The sequence below is a fragment of the Thamnophis sirtalis genome, unplaced genomic scaffold (genome assembly GCF_051295495.1).
Source record: "Thamnophis sirtalis isolate CommonGarterSnake01/CBP01778 unplaced genomic scaffold, rThaSir2_p1.2 scaffold_1, whole genome shotgun sequence".
NCBI lineage: Eukaryota > Metazoa > Chordata > Lepidosauria > Squamata > Natricidae > Thamnophis > Thamnophis sirtalis.
This window is the reverse complement of record NW_028261381.1, coordinates 110,390,685-110,412,611: the sequence shown is the minus strand read 5'-3', so window position 1 is coordinate 110,412,611 and position 21,927 is coordinate 110,390,685. Positions and strand designations below refer to the sequence as shown.

The following is a 21,927-nucleotide window of genomic DNA, read 5'->3' as shown; positions in this document are numbered from 1 at the left end:
TCCCAATCTGTTGCCCTCCAGATGTGCTGCACTCTCCACTCTCACTTTTATGAAGACACCAGGTTGAAGGAAACTATTTTGGAAATTCTAGTGATAAATGTTAAGTGAAAACTTATGACTTGGCCCGGTGCTGAAATTTTAAGAGTTGGTGCCAAGTAAGCATCCTTGCCTATAATACAGACTGGACACTGTAGCCAAGAGACTTTCTAGCTTCCAGGTCCGACATTTCACGCTAGGAATAGATGGGAATTAAACATGAATAATTCATAGCTGAAGAAGAAGTTGGACTTGAATATTTCTAATTTACTAGTTGACATGTTATTTACATTTGGCAGGAATAAGTTCTTTCACTGCGAGAGCAATGGGAAAAACAAAGGGATGCAATCTGCAACTGCAGCAAGAAATCCTTTCCTAGGGGCTAATAATTTTCATAAATTATTTACCAGTTTCTACTGTCAGAGCAGTCAGACATTAAAATGCTGCATAAAGCTATACCTTAGGTAGATATCAGTCCTCAAAGATGGATGGCAGCAATGAGGGAAGAAACCTGTTTAAATTATTAGCGGTACCGTCTGTTCAATGTGTCCTACATCTTTTGGCCAAGAACCAATGAGAGGTAACGAAGTGCATAAGATTTACCCCTCCACCCCCCAAAAAATCTCTCTCTGGAAGCAGCACTTGGACAATAAAAATTACAGAGTGCAGCAGTTGTGTTTCTGCTCAAAGCAGTCCCTCCAAGGAGACTCTACATTGGCTGCAGATAAATTTCCAGCAACTGTTTTTTCATGCTCATGTTGAATGTCAACTGCAAAACAAACATTTCTATTTTAAAAAAGAAGTTAATAACAAAAGACCAATGGAATATGGCTTTTTGCAACTTTAAATATTGGCCAAAACTTTGACTCCCTATTTTAAAAGTTCATAAACGTTTAACAATTATTAATTTCTTTATATGTTGGTTGATTGTACTTTTAGACTGTTGGGCTGGGAATGATTCCTGCCACTTTTATACAGTAGCATATAAAACAGAACTTTTCTCAAGGGCAATATAAGATTAGAATCAAAGAACAAAATAAAATTGCCATTATTCCAAATCAGCAGAATGGTGACATTTCTTAGTCCCCAAATGTCTCTCGGGGAGTTTGGTTAACCATGTTGAGGCTGCTGAACTTCTACAATAGTGACCATAATAAATGAAGTGATAAATGCTTTGCTGCCCTTCCCTTCACTGAAGTGTTGGATTACCAAGAGAGGTGTGCAGGCTAGTCAAGGCATATGATAATTCAGCAGATTGACACAGGAGCCTCTCCACCCTCATGGGAAACAGCTTTGGCCACTAAAGCCTTTTTGACATTGCGTTGCTAATATTGGGCCACTGTGAGACCTTCTGAGGGGTATTTCACCAAGTGAGGTCACTTTGGAATTGACTATTCCCGTGATGGTGAACCTATGCTATGTGTGCCATAAGTGGCACACAGCACCCTCTCTGATGGCATGCAAGCCGTCACCCCAGTTCAGCTCTGCTGCGCATGTGTGCGCACCTTCCTCTGGCCTGCTGGTCTTCAGGTCTCTGCTATGCATGCCTGGAGGTGGGGTGCATGAACAGGGCCATGTGCACATGCACAGAGGGCAGGGCACATGCACGGGGTTTGGGGGTGATGCATGCATATGTGGGGGCAGGCACACATTGCATTTTGGGGTTCTGCTGTACACGCATTCGCACGCTTTGGACACTCGGTCTGGAAAAGGTTAACCATCCTGAGTTTTTAATAGGATAGACCTCCTCAGCACTTTTAATTCAACTCCTTAGTTGCTGGCTGGGTGGTTAAAATGACTACAGAATGAATTCAGAGTCAACAAAAGCAAAATGAACAAATCTTCAATAGGCCAGTTATGTCTTGACCAACCCTAAGAAAATCAGGTTTTTGCTAGAAAGCAATCATACAATTGTAATCCAGAGGGATTTTATTTGCAACAAATGTGATTTGTAGTGATATTGTGAGGACAAACTACATATTTTTCAAAAGATACAATATGAACTCAGTTCTATTAACAGTTCACTTCTTTCAAATGTTGCATAATGTTAGGAAATAGTTGGATTCATTAATTTTTTCCTGCTTTCTTTCTGCACCTCTGATCTCTTATGTTGCAGTACAGGAATATAATTGCTGCTATTATTAGACATGCATGCTTGGCTTAAGAGATAAGCCTGTTTTACCTTTAAAATGCCAAACTAATACAACCATATATAGGGATAGCTATCTATAGCTTCTCAGCCACGTGTTACTTCCTTCTGATTGGAAATATTTCAGAAGCCAACAGCTTATTAATTTCTTTATATGTTGGTTGATTGTACTTTTAGACTGTTGGGCTGGGAATGATTCCTGCCACTTTTATACAGTAGCATATAAAACAGAACTTTTCTCAAGGGCAATATAAGATTAGAATCAAAGACTGAAAACCCAAATGATGAAGCCAAATTTTTAATAGCATGCTGTAAATAAATGGCCCTTTAGGTCAGGTGTGCAGAATCTGTGGTCATGTAGACACTGAGATAGACCTCCTAGTAGCCCCAATTACGCTACCAAAAGCATGCGATGCTGAGAATTATAGTTTAGCAGCATTTAGAGAGCCAGAGGCTCATCAAGCTTGTTTACATAGATTTGATAGCTAATGTACTTGAGGTTAACATGTTTGCAATATTTTCTCTACCCACATTTTTAACATTGCTAAGCTATGCCATTGCAAGCTGACATACACATAAACATGCTATTCACAGCCTTCTAAAAATGTAATTCCCCGAGTAAAAATAGAAGTGAATCAGAGAGAGATTAGCAGGGCATCTCAGAAACACCTCCCATTAGCAGCCATATTGCAAGTTAAGTTTGAGTTGTCATGAAGCCTCTTCAAGCGTATTGGTTTGTTCTATCTCTGTCCTGTTTTACTTCTCGTCTCCCCACTGAGTAATTGCTAATATTTAAGAATATTCTCTTCTTTAAACAAGGCTTGCCTATGATCGTTCACATGATGAAGATTTTATTATAAGATGCAGGTTTTATTTTTTTACCCTTTATTTTCCTATCTTGTGAGATTTCTGGATTTTGTCAGTTTTTCCCCCATCCATGCAACTCATTTATAGGATATGTGAAAATCAGGTCCTGATTTTCTGAGAAGCCTCAATTTTCCATCCAAGGGAGGGAGATAGAACTAAAGGATTGGAGAAATAAGAGATTTCTCTAGAGCAGAGGTTCTCAACCTGTGTGTCGGGACTCCTTTGGGGGTCAGACAACCCTTTCACAGGGGTCGCCTAAGACCATCGGAAAGCACATTATTTTTGAAAAAATCCAAAAAAACATATAATAATTTTATGGTTGGGGTCACCACAACATGAGGAACTGTATTAAAGGGTCTCGGCATTAAGAAGGTTGAGACCCACTGTTCTAGAGCAAGGAAAAGTAACTACAATTATATTACTTAAAATTTTAACTGATTGTAATTGTGCTCTAAATTGGGCAACATGTCTATTATTTTTATATTAAATGCTTTTAAGAAGCCAAGTCTTTCATCTGTGTGATAAACAGAAATGACTTTTAAAATACCTGCTAAAACATATGAATAATTTATTCCTTTTGCTTTATGACCACCTTATCTAAAGTGCACTATGCTCCACCATGACAATTCTATTTATCTGCAGATTTTCTCGGGATAGAATATTGTCCCTTTCTTTAGTAAGTTTAATGTCATTACTCATAAGTCTCCAGAAAACAGAAGTAACACTTTCTAGTGGTGAAAAATTCTGTAACTGTAAAAAAAAAGGAAAATTTTAGGCTGTACCAATAAAAGTATAATTCCAAATCAGAAAAATTCCACCTCACTATTAACTGACTCCCCATCGTATTGTGTCTATTTTTGAACACCCTCCCACACACAATAGAAAGATTCAGACTAAGTGGAACAGATTTAAAGAAAGGCAATGAAGAAAATCTGAGACAAGGAATTAAGTTATATGAAGAAAAGTCAAAGTAGCTAAGCATTGTTAGCCTTGAGATGACCAAGAGGGAACACATGTTACTCTTCAAATAGCTAAAAGAATGTCAAATAGGTCAAAAGCAGGAGTTCAACGTTCTAGAATGTGTATCACAGAATGGAAAAAACCCAATTTTATGGTAGTTAAGAATACTTTTCTAACAAATTCTTAACTAAAAGAGAGCTTGATAGGGGGAGCAATTATCTAGAGATAGATTTGCTAAGGTATTTTAATCCAGATTTTAGTAATGTACAGTGGGGTAAATGGTCCCACACCCAACTTGATTCTGTGCAAAAATCGGAAAACCTCTCAGTGGTTTTAATTTTCACATTTGTGGATTTCAATGTTAATGACATGGTAAGAATCAGAATTTGAAGAATAAAAACAAACAAAACATTATTTCTAGAAGAGCTTTTAAAATGAATTTTATTGTCAGAATTTTTTTTACAAGTAGCCGTTTAGAGGCTTCATACAAGAACTCTGTTGCAAAACTCTAATAAATAGTCTGCCCCAAGTCCCAATATTTAAAAAAACCAAAAACTAGAGAACAAAAAAAAATCAGGATGCTTAGAGTTGTTAGCAATATTTCCCATTTACAAATTTCCTCAGGCATTATATAGATCTCCTTCATACAAGTTACTTGGAGGAGGGGGGGGAGGGGAAGAACCCAACTAAAATATATTCTAGCAGAAGCACTCCAGAAATACTTTCAAATCAATCCTCTTTGATGGCCCAGATATAATCAGAACAATACATCCCAATGGGATGATCACCACACATGAAGCTTTAGGTCAAAGCAAACCATGTGGATTTGTATAATTATTAAGAATTATGAAAATGCATATCAAAAAAGGATAGGAAGACTCAATGGTAGCGGTTAAGAATATTTCCAGCAAAGAATGGTAGCCGGAACAAAGGAAAAAAGAATTTATGAAGCTGAGAGAAATGGGCTGTTCTTACCAAGTGTGGAAATGTGCAAAGAGCATTATCACAGTTGCATGCAGTGGAGATCACAAACTAAAATTCACCATATGTCACTTCAAACAATGTTTAGCAGGCTGCTGTATACACACTTTTCCCTCCCCACCCTAATATTAAAGAGTCCTGCAGGTGTGACATTCTATGGTAAGTTAGCCTCCCACCACACATACTTAACAATAGCCAGTTTTATTGAAAAATCCATAATATGATAATCAAAATAAATTTGTAAAGGAGGGGGGAAGGAAGGAACTTTGCTTGTTTTAATAACAGTTGTCCAATTATTATTTTATTTGAGGCATTAACTGGAAAACTACTGAAAATTAGTTTATGCCATATTTATGCCAGAGTAAAAGATATAGATTTGCATTTTTAACTTCTTAATCTGTGTGTGCACATATATAAAAAAAATCTCTATATAAGTAAAGGTGCTAAGAAAGAATTCTAGCAGCCACTGAAAGCTATCAATAATTTCTCAGACAGCAGGAATTAAGTATTTATGAAAAATTAATTCAATCATTAGAAGGGACCACTGAAAGAAATATTCCTGGCTGGTATAAGACAGAATAATTCTTACAATAGTAGCATTTTTTCTCTTTTCCAGAGAAGAAATATGCATTTAATATATCTACTTTGCAATGTTTATCTCAAGCGGTTTCATTTGGGAGCATCAAATTTATATAGATGTGCAAAAAATAAGTGGATAGTTTGACATATCCATAGCTTTGTGCTAGCTACACTTTATACACACATGGATGTGTGTGCACATTCTGATATTCTTTGGACAATGATTCTATACAAGTGTGGAGATAGCATTCTTAAGAGACACGCAAGACAGTTAACAACCTCTCTTGCCTGTAGTATATTCAAAACAATGGAAAGGAAGCATTGGGGAAAAAAGTCTTGTTGAAATATTTACCAAAGCAGCAAGAATGAAGCAGATTAATCTGAAACTTATACAAAGTAATGAATTAGAGGCAAATGGACAGTTATTCTAGTCCACTTTCCAAGTAATTTTACACAGGACAGGTAAAGAGAATGTGCAAAAAATCTAAAGACATTCACATTTTAGTAGTTAATTTTTTATTTCCTTTAAAATTATTTTTTTCTTTTTCTATAAAAGGCATTCACTGATAGTTGATCTGCAATTATTCTGGGTGCTTGCAGATATGTTAAAATGAAACAAAGGAAAACAAAACAACAAAAAAGGTACCCCTAATATGAAACATATGAAAGTGCTCTGACTGGGTTTATATAATTTAAGATGGTGTTAAAGCTGAGTCCCACTCCAGAGATATTTTTTGCCAATGCGTTTGTTTCATATGTGCTATTAACTCATATCGATTGTGTTGAAAACCCATTCAGTGAATTTCTTCAATTTTTCAGAGGCATTGTGCGATTCCTCTTGTAATCGTAAGTTATCCTCCCGTAAATGTTGTACTTCAGCCTGAAGATTGGCTTTGTCTTCTTTTTCCTGAGAGAAGAATAAAAAACACCAGATATCACCAGTGGGTTTTACATCATAAATATTACTGGCAATATAAGCTCAGATGTTTCTTACAAAGATTTTCCAAACTGGTCATGACTTTTTCCTCTTAAATTGATGACAAATATATTTTGTCAGTTTTTCTAAAAAACATAGTACTTTTATTCCACTCTAACATATACTTTGGAGATCTACTAACATATCTTTTTTTTTAAAAAGCAAGACTGAAGAATCCCTATTTTAATAATCCAGTGATGGCGAACCTATGACACGCGTGTCAGTGCTGACACGCGTAGCCATTTGGGGTGACACGCACAGGATTTCATGCGATTCATCCTCGGCTCCTGCACGGCCGCCGAGGATGAAAGAATCTGTGTGATCTCCCCCGCCCACACTCACTTACTGTATCACCGCCGCCCCTTTCTGAGCGCAGGGGCTGCTGGTAAGGCGTGCGTGCCGTGCGCACACACGTCATCAGCACAGCGAGGGAGGACCCGCAGGAGAGGAGCGCGGGAACAGTGCGCGCCTCTCTCCAGTCAGGCCGGCACAGAGAGTCTACTCCTGGGACTGTCGGTTACGACCGCACCACACTTATCTCAGTTCACGGCAGGGCTGTGGAGTCTGCTGCTTCCAGCTCCACGTCCTCATCAACATGCCGCTCCGGCCCGCCCCCGCTATGAATATTCATATTCTTTGCCCTTGCGTCACTAGGAATATTCATAGCAGGGGCGGGCTGGAGCGGCATGTTGATGAGGACGTGGAGCTGGAAGCAGCCGACTCCACAGCCCTGGTTCACGGCACCCCAAACAAGTTCAATAATATCAAGGGCAACAGACGAAATCGACTGATGAACAAAGAAGTTACTAAGCAGGTATGTTAAATAATTTGTTTTTGGTTTATTAAATACAATTATATATTGCAATTATACATTTTTGTAGTTTAAACTATAAATTGCGCAAAATTATGTTTTTGTCGAAGTGACACACAACGCGAGTTATGCTCGATTTTTTGCCGATTTTTGACACACCACGCCAAAAAGGTTGCCCATCACTGTAATAATCACTGAATTTCACATATTTTGACAATAAGAACAAGAACAACAAAAAAAAACAGAAATCTGGAACAGTTAAAAAGAAACTGATGGGACTATCATGGCAGCTCCAGAACAAGTGCTGCAAATTAATATAATTAAAGCCAAAACTGAGTATATTTTCAATAATGCTAATTATGTAAAATTAGAGATGAAATTATATACAATTTCATTAGTAGCACAGGAAAATCATTCAAGCAAACTATAAATACTTCCACTACAGGGTGGAAAAATTGACCACTGGAATTTATGTAATCATTTGGCTTTATAGTTTGCAACTTTGTATTGAAAACTGAGGAGAACTGAAATGTGACTTTTCAGAATTCATTTATAATGTAATATATCAAATATTACTGTTAGAGAAAAGAAGAATGGATGGTTCACTGATCCCTGAATACAGCTGACTTGATGAAAAACTGGAGAAAATAACAAAAGACTGTTATTTATAATTGAAGTCGAAAGATTATGGAGGAAAAAATCATACCGATTGTTATTGGAGGTTTTTAGGCAATACACAAAGGATTAATCAAATCATTTACAAATGTAACTGGACTGGACACCACTTATTTTGCAAAATAACTACAGTATTTGGAACAACCTATAGTTTACGGTAATATCTTCAGGACTTCATGGTGATTCTAAAATGACTATTATTCCAAAAGCAGATTTATCATGTGATCAATTGACAGAAAACCAAACTGAGCCAAAGTGAATATTTAATACAAGCTGATACTGAAACAAATATAATTACCTTCTTTAAATCTTCCTGCAATATTCTTAGCATACTCTCCAGCTGGTTCACTTTAGAAGCAAGAGGAGGTGATTCTTTACTGCAGGAAAAAACAAAAACAAAAATGGAGTTGCAACATTTTCTTAATATTTATTTCTTAATTACTTTATGCAGTACATTTATTTTTTAATTATAATTTGAAGTTGCATTATGATTAGCAGGGAACAAAAAAAACTCTGCTGAATTAAAAAGAGTCTAATTCTTCATTGTTCTAATTTTAATATAGTCTATTGTTTTCTGAGAAATTTCCAAGCTTTTTTCAGTAGTTGTTTTTTCAGTAGTTGTAAGAATATACATACACACACAACTAATTTAACAACAATTTCATTTTTTTCACTTTTTTTAAAAAAAAAAAATTTATATATTCATCATCATATGCTATAGAAATGAGTGGCTTCAACCTGCTATATTAGGGATAATTATGTTACATTTTCATTCAGCAAATTCTGGTTAAAGAATGTCAGCAGTCTTCTAATTTTCCAGGCCTTTTATGGCATGAATGCAGAATTTAGTTCAATGGTAAATTTACTTCATCTTTAATCAATGTTTCAGATAACAAGAATTAGCATTAACCCCGTGGAAGCAATTATCTATTTCATATTCTTTTTTACAGAATTAATGGTAGGAATTTTTAAAATATACTTGGCATATGAGGACACAAATTTTGGGGGGCAATATGCTGACTGTGTAAACCGCTTAGAGAGGGCTTTAAAGCACTGTAAAGCGGTATATAAGTCTAAGTGCTATATGAAGACAATAACTTCAGTACTTCTGAAGTACTTTCAGATATCTCATAATTTTCAGCCCTGTCTTTATAGAGTTGATGATACTATATACCTTTAAAAAGACTTAAAAACAGTGTGTGTTCTTTGTTGTAAATATTACAGTAAAATCCCATTTGTCTAGAACATATCTCTTTTCTACTAATTACACAATCACTAAATGAAATGAACTTCAGATTCTTAGATAACGTTATCACCTCAAATAATATTCAGAAACTTCCTGATGCTGAAATCACATGTTCAGTTTTCCATAGGTCAGAGTGCATATATTCTAAATTTCTAAGATTTATAGATTCCACTGCACAATAATTTCCCCAGATTTCTTATAAGAGGCATGATGGTTTAGTGGGTCACTTACTCAGTGTAAGGCTTCATCTGTGCAGAAAGCTGATCTTCAGCCTGATCATTACTGGAGGCACCACTGATGGGCCTATGGTTTTCATCACTACTTGCAAAAAAGGATGCTCGCTGGACTGGAAAGAAAAAGACAAACACATATGCTAATTTCCTTTCCATTAGTATTACAGTAAAAGCATATTATAGTAAAATTAAAATTGGTAAGAGGAGTTGAAGATTTACCCCTCGGGTAATTATGGTAACTTTTTAATTCCTTTCTGACACTTTTGCCTTTGAGTTATATAATCTGTCCTCCTCAGTTAAGAGCAGGTAATTCCTAGAATCTAATGAACATATATGTAGTTCTCCTTTAGTTACCACAATTAGGATTGGCATCTCTGTTGTTAAGTGAAGCAGTTGCTAAGTGGGAAATCACATAACCATGAATGTGCATTCCTTTTTCCAATCCCCCTGCATTTTGGAATGCACGTGCGCGCATGCACACACACACACACACACACACACAGAGAGAGTTAATTAGCAAGAAGGGATTAATGTTTACATTTACATTAATTGGACAGGAAGGGATTTCAAGAGACTAAGCAGGGACACAATGGGGAATACACATCAAAAGCAATGTATCTTTGCTGAGTTTGCTGTGTATTCTCCCTTGTACAAATTAATAACATGGTTGTTAAGCGAATCTGGCTTCCCCATTGATTTTGATTTTCAAAAGATCCAAAAGGTGATCACATGACTCCAAGACATTGCAACTGTCATAAATGCATGCCCGTTACCAAGTTTTCAAAGTTTGATTATGTGATCATGGAGATGCTGAAATGGCCATAAGTGTGAAAAGAAGTCACAAGTCACTATTTTCAGTGCCATTGCAACTCTGAATGGTCACTAAATGAATGTTTGTAAATCAAGGGCTACCTGTATTCCATTTCAGCTGTGATCAAAATATCACTTAAAATTCTGTGTTCCTTTTACTCCTTCTGACCTGGTGTAAAAAGTTATGTTTTGCAATTTCTATAGATGCAAATGTAGAATTTGTAGTGAAACCACAGAGTTTGAATCCAGTAACACCAATAATAATTGAAGCATATAAACAAAAGAAAGCAGACAGTATTTCAGCAATCGGTCATCAACGAAGTTGAATATGGGTCTCAAGAGCTGGGGGTACAAAGCAGTGATATAAACAATAAACAAGGACCTGTAAGTTGGTGTGAGAACATCAGAAATAATTAACTCTTACCTTCAAAGGCCTTGGCAGCATCTACCAAATTTGACCAATCTAAATCTGAAGCTGAATCAGGCAAGGGCATGAGCCCTGGATCTGGCATCGGTTGCGTTCTTTGCTCCTGGCCATCTGTGAGGGAGCTATCAGAGGCAGAGAACTCTCCTAAACCACAAGGGATAGAAAAAGAAGAAGGAAGGAAGAAAGAAGCACTTAGGGTAGATATTAAAAACAAATAACTCTTATTAGGAGACAGAACCAAGACTGAATGGAATCATCCTTTTTTAGATGAGACAATTTTTCAAGTTGGCCTTGCTTGCTACTGATATGTTCCCCAACTCTGCCAATCAGAAAAGCATCAGCATTTTTTAAAATAAGTTTTGTTTATTTATTTGATTTTTTTTTATCCTGCCTTTATTATTTTTATAAATAACTCAAGTGGACATCTTTTCTCCTCCTATTTATTCCACAACAACCCTGTGAGAATAACTGGCCATGATACACAATTGGTTCTTTTGACTTCTGCTTGCTGTAGTCATCAAACATATGAATTGTTTTCAGAATATATGCAGTTTACCTTAGCTGTGAGTTCAAAAGGGTCACTTTCCCCCACGCTTTCTCCCCAGCATTTTTTTCCTCAAAGATTGGTTAAAATTATATGCTTGTTTGTTTTGTTTCCCAGAAATGTTACCACACAATCTTACTATAATGCATCTCATTTATTATTAAAAAGATTAATAACAATTGGTAAATCAATGTATGGTGTTTGATAATCAAGCAAGACTATTTGAAAGTTACTGTATATATTTAGCATTTTCAGATAAAACATTGTTTTCCAATTGCTGGATCAATTTTTTTTGGTGGGCTAGGAGTCTAAAAATAAAGAGCACAACTATCCCAGAGTAATAATAACAATAATATATCAAGCAGCATTCCTTTGAAAAAGAGTATTCAACATTCCAAATTAGCTAAAATGTTAACAATTAAAAGAAATTCAACAGACTACAGTATTCTAAATTCCAAAGGTATAGAAGCAATGAATAATTCATAAATGCCAATTGATTGCCATAAATATAAATGCAGGTTACAAATATTGGTTTAACCTTAGGCATGAAAGCCAATTGGATGACTTTAGGCTAGTCACTTTCTTTCAGTTCAATCCATCTTATAGAGTTGCTGTGGGAAAATAGGATGCAGAAGCACCTTGAGTATTACTAATAAAGGGCAGCATATAGTAATAACAATAATTATGTATATCAAACAAAACATGTATAGTAAATCTAGATGTAGCATTTCACTTACCATGTAAGGATTTCATTCCCAATGTGTATGATGGCCTTCTTAGTGGTAATGACTTGGGGAGAGACGGGTATGTACTGGTGAAAAGAACATCGTTTGGAAGAGCTTGGTCCAGAAGGGAAGCTCGGGAGGGGAAGAAATGTTCTCTTTGACTGCTATAAATACTCTCGTCTGACAGAGTTCGCTGCAAGGCCCGCCTTGAAATAGGAGTGGTGGGGAAGGGAGACTGAAAGAAGAATAACACAAGTCAAGAATGTGTAACACTCCCTTTAAAAATGAGCCATTCATAATAGGTTTTGTATCGTGGGTGGGGTTCAGAGATGCAGTTTCTAGAGGTGCAGTTAATCTGCATCAAAATTAAATGCTTGCTGTGAGAATTCCTGTTTATCCTGTGCTGTAGAAAAACGTACTAGAAAAGTCCCTATTAACATATTGGAAAAGTGTAAAAATGCAGTTTTTTAGTAATATTCTCATGCTGATAACAATATAGTATATCCTAATCTCCTGAAGGGTAACTGGGACTGCATAATAAATAAAAAGAGATCGCTTTATTGTTGTATGGCATTTCCCAAACTAGAAGCATTTTAGAAGTCTTGGAATCCACAAATGATAGGACACTCCCTTAGTGGAAACAGGTTTATGCTTATGTACCTGTACCTGTTGGATAAGTCTGACATTAAAAAACAAACAACCAATTAATTTGTTATTTCTGCACCTAAATGCTGTTGCAGTTTCCACTTCCTTTACCCACCAACGTTCTGTCCATGAGAGTATACTGTGAGATAGTAATAATTTATTCTGGTAATTATCTCATTTTTTATTTTAAAAAGGTAGCATTATATGATAGTGCAGCAAAAGCTGGACCTTTAGTTTCAAAATTAACTTCAATTATATTGTGACCACACAATAAAATTAATGAGTTGAGCTATCTTTTTCATTTAACTCCAATGATTTGGCTATGCTGTGTTAAGTCTTTCAGTCTAAGCTATAGATATGTTTAGTTACACGTAAGTTTTGAGATACTTTTCTTATTCGGCTTCCTTGGGATTATAGTATTATTTATTTGACTTGATTTTTTATCATTAACTTTTTATTAGACGTTAGTGATAAAAATCACTTCTAGAGGAGATATGATGAACTGAACATCGCTCAATGAAAGCGGAGCCAACAACCACAACAAAGATCAAGGAACCAGTGAATAGTTTGATTCCTTGGACCTCTCCAGATAAGGAGAGCACAGATATACAACCCATATGTGTGCCAGAAGGCTGTTCCTTGAGAGGAGACTGCAGGACAGGGGTTTTCCTCAAATCTGAACACCAGGAGAAGAAGGAATTGGTCATTTTGCATGTAACTGTAGCATAGACTTTTAAAGGATATTAGGTTCCCAAATCATTTTTCTGATCATTTTTAGAAATTGTCTATTAACCATTTTGAAACTGTTATGGACCTCAGAATGACAGGTTTGAAAAACTTTATTGGATGAGTTTGTTTTCAACTCTGAACAAGCAAAAAATTATTAGCTTAAGAACTTAAAAGAATTTGAAATAAACAGAGGAAACTAAACAAAATTTTGATCTTAGAAAATTACATACAGGTTAAGAGTACAGATAAATTTGGAATACTGAAATTTACAATAAGACTTTGGATTTAATTATAAAAAACAGCTTTTTGTAAGAAATAGTTGTGCTATTTTTTTTAAAAAAAGAAATGCATCGCCCTATGGAACGATCTCCCCGTTGAGATCCGGACCCTTACTACCCTTCCGGCCTTCCGCAAAGCGACCAAGACCGGCTGTTCCGGCAGGCCTGGGGCTGTTGATTTAATCCAGTCCCATCCTAAGTTATGAATGTTGTGGAATTTTTAATGTTGTTTTTTATTTTTTGTATGTCCCCCCCCCCCTTCCTTTTTTACCTGTAAGCCGCCCTGAGTCTCTCAAGAGTGGGTGGCATACAAACCAATTAAATAAATAAATAAATAAATAAATAAATAAATAAATAAATAAATAAATAAATAAATAAATAAATAAATATAGAGATAAGCAATTTCAGGATTTAAAAACTGCACCCTAGATGGTAAAGATTTAAGTAGAGGAAAAAAGCAAGGCTATTAAAAATAACCATTATAATAATGAAAATACTGAAAGAGACTTTTGAAGAATAGCCACATCAACAATGTAAGTAATGATATCTGCTTCTATGGATTGTTTTATGTCAAAAAGATATTACTGAATAAATTATGTAGAGATGGTATCAAAGTTAGATTTACAACTGACAGGCCAAGAAAATGACTTGGAAAAGAAAATTTCTCTGATTTACAAAAGAAATTGGTTGATGTCCTAAAATTCAAAAGGAAAATGCAAATGGTAAACCAAGAGAGGGACCTGGGCATTTGTTTTTATATTGGATTTACAAAAGAGGTTAGTTAAAGAGGGGTGATGGAACAAGGAAGAAATGAAGGGAAATCAAATCCTTTGACAATATTTGAATGATTAAAACTGTTAGAAGTAAAAAGAAGGGACATAAAGTAAATTTATTTGAACAAGGTTAAAATAATTGTTGTTGTTATTCCTGGCAATGCTTTATGGACTTTTTGCACTTTTTGCTAACAACAGGACTGAAAAGACAATTCTATATAGAATTGTCTATAGTTAAAGGATGGGCTATAGGATGGAGAGGAAACTATTTGTAAGCTTAGAAGGGAGTAAAGAGTCACTAAATTTCTTTATACCTGTTGTGATGAAGATTGGAAGTCACTTCTTTAGATATTTTTCTGCTTCTTTTTCACGATTTTACTTTTTTCTTTTCATTTTCTTTTTCCTTGCATTTTTATCCTTTCTTTCTCTTCTCCTCTAAGTTTAGTTTGTATTAGGTTTTGTGATTATAATGAGAATTCTTACTAAAATTACATGAGGGTGCAGACATAGTATCTATGACTTCTAAAAACACATCTTTCTTTTGCAAGGACCACATGGTAGCTATTCAATTCAAGGGGGGGGGGGAATGTGGCTGCTTTAACAAGCTAAGAAAGGTAGTATCATGTATCCACATTTCACATCATTATTTAGAAATGAATTCAAAGAAATGTACAATCTGAATGTATATTAAAATGTCATTTTCAGTTCAATGAGATTTTGAATATTCTACACTTTATCAGTTATTTCTTTACAATAGGAAAAATACATAAATAGACTTCAAAATATTTGTTTTTATTATTATGACTCAAATGTTTTCAGTGAGGCCTGGATACTGAAATCCCACCAGAATACAGAGATCATTATTGATACATGATGCAAAATATCATGATCTGGAAATATACTAAAAGGTTGCTATTTGCTATGGCAGAAACTTTTTTCAATAGCATAACATTAGCCCTTGCATGTTACATAATGATGTGAATATTTATATCTCTGAGTATATCACCAAAGTTTCTCAATCATCGGTACCAAATATTGTTACATAACTAGGAAGTATGTTCACCTAGACATCCACTGACTGAGTTTGTAATAAGAATTAACCTAGGACTAGTGATTAACTGTGTTAATTCTTGGCAGGCAAGAGAGCATTTACCAAGAGATATAGTGGTTGCTTATTTGTTATATAATAAAAAGGTGGATAAGAATTTTAAAAGTCATATTCTAAAGAGTGTTTATTGCAGGTTGGGAAAAAACATCAATATAAATTAAATGACATGGTAGACTTACAAAAAGGTTAAGGTATTCTGGACAAAAATACTATACTGGAAGAAGGAAGATTTGTCTACTATCCAAGAATGGACATTGAAAATCACAAACTTAGCAGAGATGGCTAAATATTTGCATATCTCAAGGATAATTCAAACGAGAGATATAAACGAGACTGGGAAAAATGGATTGACTATATTCAAAATAAATATGGGTCTAGGAAATTTCAGATAGCTTATGATTAAGATCAGAAATGATACAAATTGTTTATAGTTAGCCTAGCAAGGAGGAGCTAAGCTCAATTCAAAGACGTAATTAACTTTCTACTTTCTCTTTAAGTATATTTTAAACTGTTTGGGAAGTCAGGGTGAGGGAAGGTTGGGGGGGTTTGGGGGGGAGGGTGGCAGGGAGTGGAGTTTACTAAGTTGGAGGAGGGGTGTTGGATTTTAAGGTATTATGATTGTACATGTATACTGCTATTTTTTCTTTTTTATGTATATTGAAATGGAATTATAAATACCATCAACACAAAAGGGAGTTTGCTCAGAAGCTGAAAAGCACCAAGTGAATTAGAGGAAGAGTGGGAAGCAGAGGAGAGAAGAAAGATAGGAAGAGAGGGATAGGAGAGAGGGATAGGAGAGAGGGTGAAGGGAGAAGATGAGGTGTATAAGGAGGAGTGGTAAGGGGGGAGAGGAGAAGGAGAAAGGCAGGGGAAGTAGAGTAGAAAATGATGGAGGGAAGACAGGATGTAGAAAGGGGGAGGAGAGAGGGGGAAGAAAGTGTCGGATAAGGTATAAATATGGTGTATGGAGAGCAGAAGAGCCAATAACTGGGTTTTTCTTTTTTTCCCCTTTGGTAATTGATGGTAAGATGAATTGATGTAATTACTTAATAATACAACATGATATTGACTATTTAATAGTATATATGTGATTATATGCTATGAAAATGGAAAATAAAAAACTTTCTAGGGGGAAAAAAGAATTAACCTCAAAATCAGATACTTACTAAATAATTTGCCACTAGAAAATGTGTTCAAAAGTATATGCTTCTCTTTTTAACTGTTATCTATTTATAATCTCCAGATGTTTTGAAAGCACTGAAATATGATGGAATATACAAACATGATTTTCTAAGAAAGAAGAGATATTTAAAGAATGGAAAACTATCTATCTATCTATCATCTATCTATCTATCTATCTATCTATCTATCTATCTATCTATCTATCCTTCCTTCCTTCCTTCCTTCCTTCCTTCCTTCACATTGTATAAAAATAAGGACTGAGACTCCTGTTTCCACTATAAGTGTTCAGCAAAAATAAAATGGGCAAATATCCAAATCTGATAGACAATCAGATCATCATTTTGTACACACTGTAGAATAACACGTCATAAGAGTTCCTACCCACTAAAAGAGGACTGGGTTAAAAAATAAAAATAGGTGCAGTAAAGGAACGTCATAATTTTTTTTGTCAGCTGCAAAAATATTTCTTCCTTGGTCATTTTTCTTCCTCCTCCTTTTATAGACAATCTGCCAATGGAAGATGAGAAAACACTTCCATTGCCTCATTTAAACTTTCCTAGTTTTTTTTTTAAAAAAAACATGACCACTATCTCCCTATTTTTCTTTTTGGGAAAGAGGAGAAGCTAAATTACGGTAAAGGGAGAAAAGGAAATCAAAGGGGGAGGGGGGGAAACAATACACTCTGCAGAGGACAGCTAATCTTTTCCAAGGACATATCCTTATTCATTAAGAGGAAGCATATTTAAAGAAAGGCTTACAATAGCAATTGTGTCATACATTTGGCAGAGCATTTGTTTAATGGAATGGCAACCATCTATCATCTAAATAGAGAAGATTATATTGATTATAAACATTTTCACAACAGACATTTTACCAGCCACCAACTGCAATAATCAATCATTTAACTTAATAGGGATTTTATGGAAGAGATAACAACTTGTTTGATAAATCATGAAAGGAATACTCATCATTTCCATCATAAAGCCAGTAAAAAAAAAACATGGGAGGGATGGTGGAATCCTTGCTTACAGTAATTCCCCCCCCCCAAAAAAAAACATCAGCCTTAAAGACAACACAATGAAAAATAATCTGTACGCAGTAGAAGTTTTAATAAGCCGTTTGGGATTTTGACAAGCAAAGAAAGAAGTTTCTTGTGCCCTCCTTTGCATGGTTGCTGTGGAAACCATTTAGTCTGACAGGCATGAAGGGTTAACTCAGTGGTTTTCAGTGCGGAGATCTCGGAAATCTGGGCATTTTCTTCAATGCTATTCATTACAACCTTTGTAAGTACTTCTATAGAATCCAAGAAGTGTTTTGAGCAGATTTAATATATGTAACCACCTCAAAATTTGGGAAACCATTTATAAAATTATAAATGCAGATGCAGTAGAAAAGTCCTAACTATTCAGTCCATCATTACTAAGTGCTCTGATCAGAAAAAATAAGGAGCTGATCAATTAAATGAAATGTGGAAATTAACATTCAATTAGCACGAATAGCTCTTGGAAGTAGCTGCGAACATGGTAAAGTTACATTTTTTCTAAGAAAAATTGTGGGGAAAAACAAAAAGGTCAAAGATAAAAAATGGGACTACTAATGAAATTACTACTCATGAGGTGAGTGCAAACATTGTTAGATGTATTAATGCCTTGTGCTTGCCTCTATAGATTAGGTTTCTAGGAAGTTTCTATCTTAATTTAACAAATTAAGCATAATCAGCCTTAAGTAGAGAAACTGACTTTTCTGCAGAGTTCAATATAAAATTCAGTATTGTGCATTGAGTCCTGGGGAAAAAAAGGAAGTAAGTATAATACCTCCATAAGGTTAAATGTTTAATCTACGGCAAGATATAGTCAGCATTTTCGGAAATAAGCAATATTAATTACAAAAAACATCAGCTGAATTTATTAAATACCGTATATCATACTTTTAAATTAAAAACAGACCCATTAATTGATACAAGGATTCCATTTCATATTGTTGAGTATGTGAATTTATCTATGATTTTAACTACAAATGAAATACAGAACTACTAGCTTATCTCTGAATGTATTTCTCAGCACAATTCCATTTGATAATTCTGAAAGTCATACCTTAAAGTTTTTCTGAGATTCGGGTGTTGGGCTATCCAGATCTATTAGCTTCTTCAACTCTTCTTCTATATTTGATTTAGATGCTCGCTTTGGTGAGGCTCGAAGATCTCTGGCTGATGCACGCAACCGAGGATGTGCCATTTCATTACCATCACTCTGATGTCGCCTTAAAAGAAAAGAAATGCATCTTTACAAAACAAACAAAAATGCTTCTATCATGTCTGTTTTTTTTAAGAGAAAGTTTAAATAGAAAGTGACTATTTAGATAGCTGGAAAAACTGAGTTTTATTGAGTATTAATAACTATCATTAATAATTTAGTATTAATAAATAAAAAGGATGAATGTTACAACAAATAAGCGCATGACAACAACAGCAACCCTAGCCACATCACCATCAGAAGGCTTTCACAATACCTTCAGTGCTTAAGGACACTGAAATGTATCATGGCTACAAGACTTCCTGTGGTTCTCAAAGTCCCCTTTCTGTGGCTTTTGGGAATCCTTGTACCCACAACTGTGAAGAACAATGGACAGTTTCCTGCCATTTTAAGGTGGGGAGCATTGAAATAGTCCTTAAAGGGCATATCATAGAAAAGAGAGGGGAAGAGATCTCAATTTTCCTCAAAACACATCCTTATCTGTATATGGTCCCTTTCACCCTGCAATCTTTGTCTTTCCAATGCTAGAGTGAAAATGTATGATATACGCACACATACAAAAGACTACTTTCATCATGTGTCTGGTCCTAGTTTAAGTAATTATTCCTGGAAATCATGGCTTAGACACCATCTGTCTTACTGTGGCTACCTAAAACTAAGCATTGTGCAAAATTGCTCTGTGTGCATATTCCTCCAAGTAGGGAAGAAGTGGTTTGAAGTGGCTCATGCTCACACATAATTGGACATATTTTGGGAGTTCTGGTCTGTGCACCAAATGAAATGTGCAGATAAAACAAGACTGTTTGATCCAAACAGAAGTGATTTTTGAAGGTTGGGGGAGCCAAAGGCATCAGCAGCTGAGAGGAAGCAGAGAAAGGAAGATGCTGGACAGAAATTGCAGGAGACAGGTAGTGTAATGGAATGTGTAGATGACCTTGAGGAATGAGGAAAAGAGATAATACCTAGGAAACAATCAGACAAGAGAGGCTGGAGCTCCCAGCTCCTAGTGGCCAGAGAAAGAAACTTAAGAAGGACTCGCCCTAATGTATCAAGCAATGAAAAGTGACAGCAGGAAGTTTGTAGTTTCAGACTTGAAAGATTCTGTTAATATAGGCTTATAATAAAGTAGAATTAGTTCACCTAGTTGTGTTTTCTGGGAGGGCTGAAAGGTAGGTCAGTGGGATATGCTTGGCTGCAATACAGATAGTAACAGGGGTAGTGCCTGAGTGGAGGAGGGAAAATGCCAGGAAAATTGTAGAGAAGGTTTTGCTGGAATGCAACACAATTTACATTGTGAAGAGGAAAGGATAGAGGGGATGATATGCACCATCCGTACTCTATTTATCTGCAGATTTTGTTTTCTCCAAAAATCAGAAGCTGTTAAACTAGATGGATCTCAGTTTTGCCAAACAGTGATCTGAAACATTCTGGCAGAACCACCAGAACACAGTGATTTTCTCCCTCGTTTCAAAATCAAAGGATTTTCATGCACACCTAGATCAGATCTATTCCTTTCATCTTACTATGTTTTTTAATAATGATCTATGATTAACTTTTTATCTGTGTGATTAAATGTATGTAAGTTCTTCAGTAACTAATTGGCTCTAAACACAACTGCGTTATTGTGACATAAGACAAGTGCTCTGTATAAAAACTAAAGGGGTAAGTGGGAAAATGTTATTGTAACACATGTAACTCATTTGAATATTTTTAAAGTTACTTGTCAGACATCAATGCTTTGATTTTCTTTGCTTGTCTTACTCTTTGTATTTAATCAAAGGGTTATTAGCATTAAGTAGGGTAGTTCTACTTCATGTTAACAAAAGGGCTTTACATATCCCATTCGCTATTTCTGATATGGGCCAGGTATAAGATTCTCTCCCTGTAGTTCCAATTGTGTTGTGGTTTGGAGGAAAAAGCAGTTGCATCTCCCCCCCCCCCTTTTAATTAATTTATACACAACCTAGAACAAATTAGATGATTTCTAAATCTGTTCCAAGGTCTCTGAATAGAAATAATGAATGGTGCCTACATACCTTTCCTTCCTGGCAATCCAAATCAGGATTTGTAGAGCCCAACTAATAACGTTTTAAAACGCTTCTAATTTCACTTAGTTTAGGGGGGGGGGGATCCTGGGGAAAAGTATTCCTCTTGAGATAATCTGAGATCTTACCTTTTAAAGCTTTTGCATGCTTTATGATTTTAAAATTGGAGGGGGTGGGCATGGGAGAAGAATAATATACATTGACTGTGGTGTTTTAGTATTTTGAGATAATTAAAAAAATGCTTGCCATAAGGAAATGAGTGACTAAAGAGAAGGAACATTTTCTAAGTACATTGAATTAATTAAACAGTTTTAATTCAATGATTTGAGTTGTACTTCAATGAAAAGCAGACAATAAATCTCTTGGGAGGTTTTCTTTTAAAAGCCCTTCAATTGGCTTAAATTGCCACTCCTTTTAACCCTCTTAAAAGTTTTCCATGAGAAAAATACAAAGAGGCCTTTTCACCCATTAAACACCCATTAAAATAGAACCAAAATGATCTTACTTTCTCGAATCCATAAACCCCACAGAGTTTATTGTCCCTTCAGGTTTTTTCCATCCAATCAGGTACTTGCTAGTAGCACCCTGACGTGGGTAGAAAGTTCTAGGACCAGAAGAGGAGGAAGAAGAGGAGAAAGAAGGTGCTAACTGTGGGGAAGTGGCAGAATGAAGCTCTTCTTTAGGTGAACTTCTGGCACTGGTGAAAACAATGGAGCTGGCAGAATGTCGGGAACCCATGGTACTGGGAAAGAAGCATAAGAAAGACAAAACTGTATAATTTTTCATTGTACGCAATTCATTTCAAAATTGCCCTCTGTAACACAGAATACAATTGTTATATGCTTTCCTTTCACGATATTAGAATAAAGGATTCAAACCTATTTAAACTGAAGAAT

The 21,927-nt window shown here is 35.5% G+C and overlaps 1 protein-coding gene across 5 annotated transcripts in view; it reads right to left on the bottom strand.

The window, feature by feature from the left end:
- Positions 1–4,436: 4,436 nt before the first annotated feature.
- The window catches only part of SIPA1L1 (signal induced proliferation associated 1 like 1), a 155,391-nt gene continuing 137,900 nt past the window's right edge, over positions 4,437–21,927 (bottom strand). For 3 of the 5 annotated variants that reach the window (XM_087721734.1, XM_087721744.1, XM_087721736.1), the window contains 7 exons: positions 21,537–21,773; positions 18,828–18,993; positions 12,032–12,254; positions 10,748–10,894; positions 9,512–9,626; positions 8,333–8,411; positions 4,437–6,479 (listed from right to left, as the gene is read on the bottom strand). In XM_087721734.1, the coding sequence (XP_087577860.1) occupies positions 6,336–6,479; positions 8,333–8,411; positions 9,512–9,626; positions 10,748–10,894; positions 12,032–12,254; positions 18,828–18,993; positions 21,537–21,773 (1,111 nt within the window). In that variant the 3' untranslated portion in view covers positions 4,437–6,335. The remainder of the gene's footprint in view (positions 6,480–8,332; positions 8,412–9,511; positions 9,627–10,747; positions 10,895–12,031; positions 12,255–18,827; positions 18,994–21,536; positions 21,774–21,927) is intronic. The other 2 variants (XM_087721751.1, XM_087721762.1) reach the window with 2 other exon arrangements.